Below are 11,764 nucleotides of genomic sequence, written 5' to 3' on the forward strand. Positions count from 1 at the left end.
GGTCCAACAGATGATTGTTTCCGCTTTCTCTGCGCTTGCTCTTCAAGGTAAGGGAAATTTCCTCACCTCTCCTTGGTTGGTTGACTATGCGGTTTCCAATCATATGACTGGAAATGCCGATGTTTTACATGATGTTCGTAAATATAAGGGTGACCAGCACATTCAAATAGCCAATGGTAATACTCTTCCTATCACTGCAATTGGAACTCTGGGGTCCTCTTTCAACAAAGTATTTGTGTCACCAGAATTATCTATGAATTTAATTTCTATTAGACAGCTTGTAGATAATAATTGTGAGATTCATTTTGATCGTAATGGTTGTTGTGTGCAGGATCAGGTGTCAGGGAACGTGATAGCGAAGGGGCCTAAAGTGGGACGTCTATTTCCTCTTCAGTTTTCCATTTCTAGTTTTGATTCTTTTGCTTGTACTGCTGTTACTAATAATAGTGATGTTTGGCATAAAAAATTGGGGCATCCCAATTCTTCTGTTTTGAATCATCTTATGAAACAAGGTCATTTGGGGAATAAAAATTCCGTTTCTATTGTGTCTTCTGATTGTAGCTCTTGTAAACTTGGTAAAAGCAAATCTTTACCTTTTCCTTTACATGGTAGTCGCGCTTTTACATGTTTTGAGATAATTCATACTGATGTTTTGGGAGTGAGTCCCATTCTTTCACATGCTCAATACAAGTATTTTGTGACCTTCACTGATGACTATAGCCGTTTCACTTGGATATATTTTCTTTGCTCAAAAGCTTATGTGTTTTCCACTTTTCAAGCTTTTGTTGTGTTTGTTGAGACTCAATTTTATGCTTGTATTAAAACACTACATTCTGACTCCGGGGGGGAATATATGTCTCATGATTTTCAGAATTTTCTCAAAACTAAGGGTATTCTCTCCCAACGCTCATGTCCTTACACCCCTCAGCAGAATGGGATCGCTGAGCGTAAGAATCGTCATCTTTTGGATGTTGTTCGTACTTTGTTGATTGAATCTTCTGTGCCTCCTCGTTTTTGGGTAGAAGCCTTATCTACAGCTGTGTATTTGATTAATCGTTTACCCTCTCCAAATTTACAGTTTGACTCTCCATATTCTCGTATGTTTGGTGTTGTTCCTGAGTATAATTCTCTTCATATATTTGGCTATGTTTGTTTTGTTCACTTGCCGTCCACTGAACGTCACAAGCTTTCTGCTCAGGCTGCTCGGTGTGCTTTTCTTGGGTATAGTAATGTTCACAAAGGGTTTGTGTGTTATGATGCGGATGCTCACAAACTTCGTGTCTCTTGAAATGTGATTTTCTTTGAAAATCAATATTTCTTCCAGTCTTGCGTTTCACATGATTCTACTTCTGCTAAGTTGCCTATTTTTGATGATGTGTCTTGTACTCTTGAACATTATAAACTAGGGCTTGTGTATCAAAGACGTCGTCCACAGTCTCTGGTGCCCCTTCCTATCACAAAACCGACATCTGATCCCATCTCAACTGAACCTCGACGATCATCTCGAATTGCACGTCCCCCGAACAGGTATGGATTTGTACATACTAGCCATTAGGCTACTCTTGATACTACTTTTGTGCCCAAGTCTTATTCTCAGGCTGCTGCTCAAGCTTGTTGGAGGCAAGCTATGCAAGATGAACTTCAAGCTCTTCAAGATAACCACACTTGGGACATCGTCCCATGTCTTGATGGCATAAAACTCATTGGCTGCACATGGGTGTACACTATTAAACTTCGGCCTAATGGTACTATTAAAAGATATAAGACCCGTTTAATGGTTCTTGGAAATTGTCAGGAGTATGGCCTTGATTATGAAGAGACCTTTGTACCTGTTGCCAATATGACTACTGTACATACTCTTCTCGCCATCGCTACTTCCAAAGGTTGGTCTCTTAGGCAGATGGATGTGAAAAATGCGTTCTTACATAGGGATTTGAAGGAAGAAATCTATATGTCTCCTCCTCCTGGTATGTTCAGTTCATCCTCCACTGAGGTTTGTCAGTTGAAGTGGTCTTTGTATGGCTTAAAACAGGCACTGCGTGCATGGTTTGAGAAGTTTCGCACCACTCTATTTGATTTTAATTTTACTCAAAGTCGGTTTGATTCTTCTCTCTTTATTCAGCGAACTGCCATTGGACTTGTTGTTCTTTTAGTATATGTCGATAATATAGTTATCACAGGTTCTGATTCTCACCTGATTGAGCGACTACAATAGCATCTTAAAACTACATTTCATATGAAAGACCTTGGCCCACTTCAGTATTTTCTTGGTCTCGAGGTACATTCTTGTCCCAATGGTATGCTTTTGCATCAACACAAGTATACCCAAGAGATTCTCACCTTGGCTGGGCTTCAATCTGGAAACTCAGTATTACACCTCTAGAGGTCAATTTAAAGCTTTGTCGAGATGAGGGCGACCTATTATCTGATCCATCTCTGTATTGGCAGTTTGTAGGGAGTTTAAATTACTTGACTATTACCCGACCTGATATTTCCTTTGTTATCCAGCAAGTCAGTCAGTTTATGCAGGCTCCTCGTCAATCTCATCTAGCAGCAGTACGGCAGATCATTCGTTATCTCAAAGGTACATCTGGTAGAGGGTCATTCTTTAATACTAAGAATTCCTTACAATTAACGGGTTACAATGATGCTGATTGGGCTAGTTGTGTGGATACTCGTCGTTCAGTTACTGGTTGGTGTATGTTTCTTGGTAATGCTCTCATTTCTTGAAAAAGTAAGAAGCAGGATCGAGTATCCAAATCTTCTACCGAATCTGAGTATCGTGCTATGTCATCAGCATGTTCCGAGATTGTGTGGCTTTGGGGTTTAATGAGTGAACTTGGTGTTCTGCAACTTACTCCTACTCCTCTTCATGCGGATAACACCAGTGCTATTCAGATTGCTGCCAATCCTGTGTTCCATGAACGCACCAAGCACATTGAAGTAGATTGACATTCCTTTCGTGAGGCATTTGATTATCATGTGATTACACTTCCTCACATTTCCATCAAACACCAAACTGCTGACATCTTTACCAAGGCTATGTCTCGTCACCGTCATAAATTCATAATTGACAAATTGATGCTTCTTGATCGACCCGCATCAATTTGAAGAGGGATGTCAATGATATCTATATATGGCAGTAAATATATATGACTGTAAAATAGCAGTAGTTGTATATATGTGTACAGGCGCCAACTTAAGTTTTATTTTCCTTTCTTGTATTGCTTTATTCTTTCCTATTTTACAGATGATTAGTAGGCTATAATTAGGGATTGACAATTTATATAATATACGGAAACTCTCATTTGAGAGGTATTCAAGCAAACTTGACATAGTATATATATTATAGTAAGTAATAATATAGTGATAATATATTGAAGTATATTATAATATATATTATAATTGTATTATAGACTATAGTGATATATTATAATATATAATATAGTGATATATTATAGTATATTATAGGGTTAATTACACTTTATTTTCTCAAACTTTCACTCAATTCATAATGTGTCTCCGAAACTACTAATTACATCAAAGTGGACCATTGGAGACCATTGAACTTTCAAAACTTCTCAATCCTCTCATTCCGTCTACCAGCAGCGTTAAATCTAACGAAAATTTACTGTAAAAATGTAATTTTCATTTAATTTATTATCATTTCTCATATAAAATATAAAATAATATATGCTATCAATTAATAATAAATCATTAACCACATATAAAATTATTTTATACCTAAATTGCAAGCAAGTATGAATAATCTATATACACAGTGAAATTATTTGATATTCATTAACCATATATAAATTAATAAAAACATTATTTAATGATTTATAATTTATTATTAATTGATATAATATATTCTTTTATATCTTATATGGTCAATGATAATAAATTAGATGATAATTACATCTTTATAGTGAATGTTATGCACATGAGCAGCATGTGCAGTAAATTTCTGTTAGATTTAACGCTTCTGATAGACGAAATGGGGGATTGAGAAATTTTGAAAGTTCGAGGAGCCATTTTGATGCAATTAGTAGTTCCGGAGACACATTATGAATTGAGTGAAAGTTTGAGGGAGTAAAATATAATTAACCCTATATTATAATATAGAGTGACATAATATTAGTATAACTACTAATACAATAGACTATAGTGATAATATATAATTATTTATATATGATTTTAAAATTTAATATTATATTAATTAAAAATTTATCATATAATACAAAATTATCTTGTATATAATTATATATTATATATATAAATTATATATAATATAAAAAAATTATATAAAAAATATTTTATACAATATAAAAAATCAATATATATATATATATGAATCGGTTTGGTCTGTTATTTGAAAAAGAAAAATTAGAACAGGATCGATTTCGACTAGTTTTGAAAAAAATATAATTGATATCTAACTGAACCGAACTTGATACCAAACCAAACCCACCGGTTAGATCCAGTCCAATCCGATTTGTTTGCTGATTCACTGATTTTTTTTCATCCTACCCGAGGTACTTTTTGAGCAACAGTTAGCTAATTCAATTAGGGCCTAAAGCCCAGTTCTGCATTATTGAATGTAAAAAATAAAAAAAAAAAAATCTTGATTATACACTTATTACCTCATCAGCATTCGTTACCTTCTTGAAACAATAATTCAAGTTATTTATTTTTATGTTTTTGTTGTCAGCCAACAGTGATGTAACAAGGATTCTCTTAAATTCTGATATATGTCAATTTCAGTTTTTGGGCTAATTAGTGTAAGGCACTGCATATATTTACTCTTAGAGTTTTTTTGATTTTCATTGGATTTTTTTATCTTATTGCTATATCTATTATTGTTCTCATTGTTATCAAATTGGGAAAGAGAATACCTGGTGGCCGGTCCATCCGACCTTCTTCAATAAACAGCCCACTAATACTTGACTGCCACGTATACAATTTATTTCACTTAAGCTGCATCTGCCTACACCCGAATGGACACATATCTGCTATTCCCATGTGCTTCGTATACATTCTCCAGTTCGTCGTCTACCCTCCATCCCCCATCCTATGAATCTCATTCCCAAACAGAGCTCGACACAGACAGTATTCTCATACCTGTTCCATCGTCGTCTTCTCCTCCATCTCTGTGTAGCCGCTCCATCCCATTCCCAAACGGACCTCAACCTAGACGGTATTTCTCATACCTGAGGTATTTCTACCCCACGACGGAGCTCGACCCAGCGACAACTCGACCCCCAACGGAGCTCGACCCGTACGGTGGCATGGAGGGAACTCCATTTCCAGAGAAAACGGTAAGATCTCTGGTTTTAATTTTGGTTTGCCCCTTTCACATTTTAAATAGAAAACGATAATGATGATTTGTCAATGAGCTTTGTTGTGTGAGATGATTGATTCTTTTAAGTGTGAATTTGGTGCTTGCTTGTAAGTGTTAATGTAAACGGGTGAAGAAGAAAGGGGAAAAACCGATTGGAAGCTCAGAAAACATGATGCACAGAAAGTGTTTGATAAAAGTTCTAAGAAAAAAAATTATCATTAAAGTGGATCAAATTGTTGATCAAATTCTCGATTTGACATTGTATTAGCGTTGGCATGGGCCTATTAACAATCTAGGTGTCAATATTAACGTGTTAATGTAGCACTAAGTGTAGCACTTATATATAGGTGTTAATGTAACAATTGTTTTTGTATAGCATTGTACATGTAACGATGATGGTTAGTCTTATGAAATGCAATATGCTTCTATCCATGTGAGCTGCTTGGTATTAATAAATCTCATGTTTGAATTGGTAAGATGATGTTCGGCTTTTGAAAAGGAGGCATACGAGCAATAGGCTTCAATGTTGTTTGTTGTAATAAAGCCATTAATAAAGCTTCAAACAGCTCAGATTCCAGCTTGAATTAAGAAAATTAAAGTAGTACATGCATCTTAGGTCACCCAGTTGAAATCTGGAAATTATATTTTTGACTTTCAGAGTACGTAGTACTATAATTAGATAAATGGAAGGGTCGAGGTCATTGTGGTTAGCACTGAATTAAGAGGCTGAGCATGGGATTTTCAACTAATTCATGCATTCATGTCCTCATGAAGAAATGCACCACATTTTTATACCTACTTTCGAAAGTGGGCATCTTTGCAACAAAGAAAATCCAGCTTCAATAAGCTTCAAGATTCCAGCTTAAATACGAGTAATAGTTAATGACATTTCACTAACAGTTTTTGTGCCATATGATTTGCGGGAAACAATATTGAATTGATGACCATGGTGATGGCCATCTTCTAATCAAAACTGCACAGATCTGAAGTAGAACATAACTTTTTTTGCACCAACATGATAGTTTCTTTTGTGCACCATCTGTTAGCATTGTTAAAATTAATGACTTTTCAATATGATGACAGTCAAGGAGAAGTTCGAGCTCTCATTCTAGTTCAAGTTCTTGGACTGCAAGAGGGGAAGATAAAGGTAGCTTTGAGAGACCACTTTGCTACTGTGGCTGCCAAGCGAAGCTACGTATTTCTGGAAAATCTAATAGTTTTGGTAGAAGATTTTTTAATTGCCCAAACTATAAGATGGGTAAACAATGTGGATTTTTTGAGTGGATTGATCTCCAAAAAGAGCAAAACAATTGTTGTAAGACGGCCTTGGAGTTAGCTGAACGGAGGAACGACAGGATACTTAATGAGCGGCTACGCATCGAAGAATCCAAATTTAAAGCAATGGAGAAGAAGTACAAGGGAGTCTTGAAAGTGTTAATGTTGTCATGGTTATTTTTTATAGTAGTTTGTGGTGTAATTGTTATGTATCCAAAAAATTACAATGGATCTCAGTCAGTGCTACAACTCATGTAATGTGGTGTACTTTAATGTAATGACTACTTTTATTAATGTAATGACTACTTTTATTAACAGTTGAATATTGCACATCACAATATTTTCTCAAACCGAAATATTCAATTCCAAATAAATAGAAGATGGTTCCAATAGAAGTGTAAAAATATGTCTAGAAATAAATACAATATAGTTCAATTTCTCTAATAAATACAATACAAACCAATATAAATACAAGAAATACAATATGGTTCCAAAAGCTTTCTTCAGTTGCCTTCAATACATAATTCGGCACCTCCTCCCACTTATAACCAAAACCAAAAAACAGCTTCTCCTCGCCGTTCTTACATCGCTGCTGGTACACCAAGATTTGCAAACTCTCCCAAACTCTGCAACGCAATCTGCAAATGATTTAAATCAAAATTAGCTTACCCCAAAGCTTTTTATGCCTTAACACGTGCACACACACTCAAAATATACGAAGCCTTATGCAATAGGGTAACTATAGAAGCTTTTGCTCATTTAAATATGGGAAATTCTAAGATTCTACAAGAATACAAGTGTTGTCTTTCAATACAGAAACCAAAGAGGGATGAATTCCATTTCCTTCCCAAGTAGAGCAGAGCTTCGAAATTAGAGACAAACTCAATTAAATGTCCAGTTTTAAAAATTGCACTAAAGTATAGAAGATATAGAAGATGAAACTATAATGCTGAAATGAAAAAGAAACATATAAGAGTGCTGTAGATTAAAGCTCAACAATAGATATAGCTAAGCTAAAGAGAGGGAATATTTCACATACAATATATATTCAAAATGCAACTATGAATCCAAGTGTTCTGATATGTTGTCAGTTGTTGGCCCAAAATCCCTACAAAAATAACAACAAACTTTATTAGTTTCGTTAATTAAAAACCAACAAAATACAAATAAGTACAAGGCTACTATACCTCACTGAAGGACAATTATTTTTAGCATGTCCCTCATTCTTGCAAATGCTACAACGTCTTTTCTTTGTTGTTTGTGTTTCCTTTGGGTTCTTCGCTCTCAAAGACTTTGGGCGCCCTTTTGTGGGCACCCGTGGAGGATCCTGCACCGTTTGTGAGAAGTTAGATATAACTTGACTTCTAGATGGTATACATTCATTGATGGGCATCGTTTGTGAACATTCTACATGATCTTCCATTGCAAGTAACTCTTTGTGAACCTTTTCCAAAGCAAGTGTAAAGTGATTGTGTTTTTTAGCTGACTGTGATGCAAGTTCAACAATGTCATAAAGTTGTATCATTGACTTGCTTTTTCTCATCGTAGCCTCATCTTGTACTTGCCACACTTGGTCATCAGAACATGGTATGTCGGGAATGGGTCGACTCTTAGCATTAATAGTCCATCTGTCTAGAACATAATGTTGTGGCAATATATTTAACTTCGCTTTCTTGCCAAAAACACATAATATGTGTCTACAAAGAATCCCCATAAACTCCCACTTATGGCATGTACATGTAGCATGTCCTTCATCACCCTCCAAAGTCACGTGATAAATAGATGTTTCTTTACCATGAGCTGTCACTCCATATGTCTTGGCCTCACCACTCACATACAATTTTCTTGCTTGGTACCGTAGACTATTGAACAGCTCATCTTGGAAGATCGTGAAAGACTTTCTTGTATAAACAATCGCCGCCTCCTCTTCAATTTTAAAAGGTGTCTTCATTATCGCCCGCGTAGATTTTGTCCGCACATCCTTCTCTTTCTTTTTAAAGTAACGTACATTTATAGCTTTCTCATACTGATGCACAAAGTCACTAACCATAGTGCTTGAACGAACATAATCTTTGAAAAATTTGTTCATGCTCTCACTCCTCTGAGTTGTTGACATACCAGCACAAAATGTCGAACGCAAGTAGGTTGGTACCCACTTATCCCGTCGGCTGTACAGATTTTGCAGCCAAGTATTTTCTCCTAAGTCATACTTCACCATAATCAAAGCCCATTCTTGCTCGAACTCATCAGTAGTAATTGTCTCATGTATGCAATGACGAAAATCTTTCTGAAAGTCCGGAAACTTGTTGTATACATGGGCCAAGTGTTCGGGAAATTTTTGTAAAATGTGCCACAAGCACAACCTATGAGTTGTATTCAGGAGTACCTCTACAATTGCCTTAGCCATCGGCTTGTCATCATCGGTAATTATCGTTGATGGGGCACGCCCAAGCATTGCTTCTTGCCATGTTCTCAATAACCATGTATATGATTCTCCCGTTTCATTAACCAACAAAGCACAACCGAACATTATGGTCTGGTGATGATGATTAACTCCAGAAAATGGCACAAATGACATTTTATAAATATTGTAAGGTAAGTGGCATCAAATGTAACAACATCCCCAAAATATTGATATGCAGCTCTTGATCTCGCATCAGCCCAAAAACAGCTTCCCATACTCCCATCCTTGTCAACTTGCATGGAGAAAACAAACCCAGGTTCTTTGAGTTGTCGATCAAGAAAGTATGAATATAACCTTTGTGCATCCCCTTCTTCAAATATTTTCCTCCTTTTGCTTCCCAAGTAATTTTCTACATCCTTGCCAATACAACCGACATTAAATTCACCACCTGAATCTTTACTCAACACCGACATTATTTTCCTTGTCGGTACACCGGATTCATTCAAAGTCATAATAAGTTTTTTTTGGACTTTAGTAACTCTCCTATGCCCACGAAGGAAGCTAGTACTTCTCGGTGTAAGTAGAATATGATTATGTCCAACTACAAACATGTTGACTATCCACTTTTCACCATCTTTCTTTATTCCCATCATTGCCTTACATCCAATCTTTGTCTCAGCGGGTTCAGGGAGTTGTCGATCTGTGTCTTTCCGACTTACTCGCCGAAATCCTTCCCTTGTGCAAACATAGTCTACTGCACAAAGAGTTTTATCATCTTTCGACAATCGAGTATGATTCGTCCGGATTGCGAATCCTTGTCGCCTTGCATATGCCTTGTAAAATGTTTGGGCGTCTTCGACCTCCTCAAATATCATACCAATGAATGGCTCTAACGGACCACTACTTGAAGAGGGAATCACATTCACTCCATCTTCGACATTGACACTATCTTCAACATTCACATCACATTGAATGTTTTCACTTTCAGCCTCAAGTTCATCACTATCAATATTATAAATTGGTTCATTCAATACAAAACAACATGATTATATATCCATTAGTTATGGAAAATCAACAAAGCTAAAAATAAATAAAGAAGAGCATGATTATAACTCCATAATGAAAAATCAACAAAGCTATCAGGGTACTTTTTAGCTCTTATTTTCATATATATCTCTTTCTCTCCCTCTCTCTAGCTATATCTTATATCTATCCGGGAAACCAAAACGTAAAAAAGGAATTAAGAAAATTTACAAGCAAGCTGAAAATACAACTCTTGCTGCATGTCATAATTAATATACACTAAAAATATCTTTACACTCTTAAAGTGTAAAAATCAACAAAACTATGAAAGATATGGTTGCATAAGCACTGAGAAAAAATATTCTCATGTAAATATTTCATAAGAATCATTGCATCATTATCTATTCATTCAAAGGCCAGTATTTGAAAGATGAACATATCATCAACATGAGTTTTTGATTCCAGGCCGGCTATGAAAACAAGCAAGCACAATCAATTTTTTGACCAACTTGTTCCAATATTATCATTTGTCAATTTCAAAACCCACCTTCAATTTTAACTGAGATAAAATCCTTCTTATGGCTATCACACGTGAGTTATACAAAATGGGACAGTTTTGTGAACATTCAACACTGAAAAAATACAATCTTGCTCGAACTCCATATTTTTTTTTCTTCAAATAAATCAACAATATCTCAGCCAGTAGTGTAAATATTAATAATATAAAATCTCTCAATCTTTAAACTGAAAGCCAAGCTAGATCCTCAAAATATAATGTGAAGTGAACTCTTTCAAGCATTTTGTCAAACACTAGTAGTGTAAACATTTATAATGTTAAAAAAAAAAAAAAATACCTCTGGATGACCAAGGTCACTGGAGTCAGCCATGAACAACTCCACCGAATTTTCGAGCAACTATGGTGGGCGACGGACTTCCCAACCGCAGCGTAGTGGGCAACGAATTTCCAATTATTGGACTGGTTTTTTATGAAGTCAGTGTTTGCTCACGGACCAAGGAGGACAACGACGGCCTTCAAGTGGTGGACTAGTGGCGGTGGATTCTGGCGGCAAATTTTGGCGATGGTGAGTTGCTGGTCGATGGACGCACGCGGGAGTGAAGATGAATTCTGTATTTCTATGTAGCCGCTGGTAAGTTTCAAATGTTTTACAACTTTATTCTGTGCGGAAGAGTGTAGGTAGCTTATCATGTTATTTCTGATGTGGCGCCCATCCATTGGTGGGCTGTTAATGTGCATAAAGCGGATGGACCGCTTAGCAGCTGCTCTGATTAGGAAAACAAGAATCTATAATTACCATTAGGGTCATGCTACTGTGCCGCCCAGTTTTCACTGATGGATTTGACCGTTAGTTCATTTTCTTTCTTTTTTTCCCTTAAAAAAAATATTTTTAAAAAAATACATACACAAATTCACTAGTAAGTTTTTAAATATTAAAAAAAAATAATAAAATAATATAAAATACACTAACAGTCAAACCCAAAAAACAGTACACTAGCATTTTCCTTACCACTATATGCTTCTTATGATCATATTGTAAAACAGTGTTGGAGGGCTTTGCAGTCTATAAACTTTTCTGAAGAATTGAAGTTGTTTGTATTTAAAATTTACATCAACTCATCTCAACTCATCTTATCTCATCATTATAATTTTTTTAAATTCTCACACATAATATAATAAATAATTTAACATTTTCAAATCTCAA

At 35.7% G+C, this 11,764-nt stretch overlaps 1 protein-coding gene across 1 annotated transcript; it reads right to left on the reverse strand.

Moving 5' to 3' along the window:
• Window positions 1-7,197: 7,197 nt before the first annotated feature.
• Window positions 7,198-11,277, reverse strand: LOC109010082 (protein FAR1-RELATED SEQUENCE 5-like). Its single transcript, XM_035687650.1, has 4 exons — window positions 11,051-11,277; window positions 9,236-10,022; window positions 7,791-9,152; window positions 7,198-7,254 (listed from the first exon to the last, which is right to left on the reverse strand). Exons 1-4 carry the CDS (start codon window positions 11,275-11,277, stop codon window positions 7,198-7,200), a joined length of 2,433 nt encoding a protein of 810 aa, XP_035543543.1.
• Between the last annotated feature and the right edge of the window lie 487 nt (window positions 11,278-11,764).

Source organism: Juglans regia, chromosome 2 (assembly GCF_001411555.2).
Source record: "Juglans regia cultivar Chandler chromosome 2, Walnut 2.0, whole genome shotgun sequence".
NCBI lineage: Eukaryota > Viridiplantae > Streptophyta > Magnoliopsida > Fagales > Juglandaceae > Juglans > Juglans regia.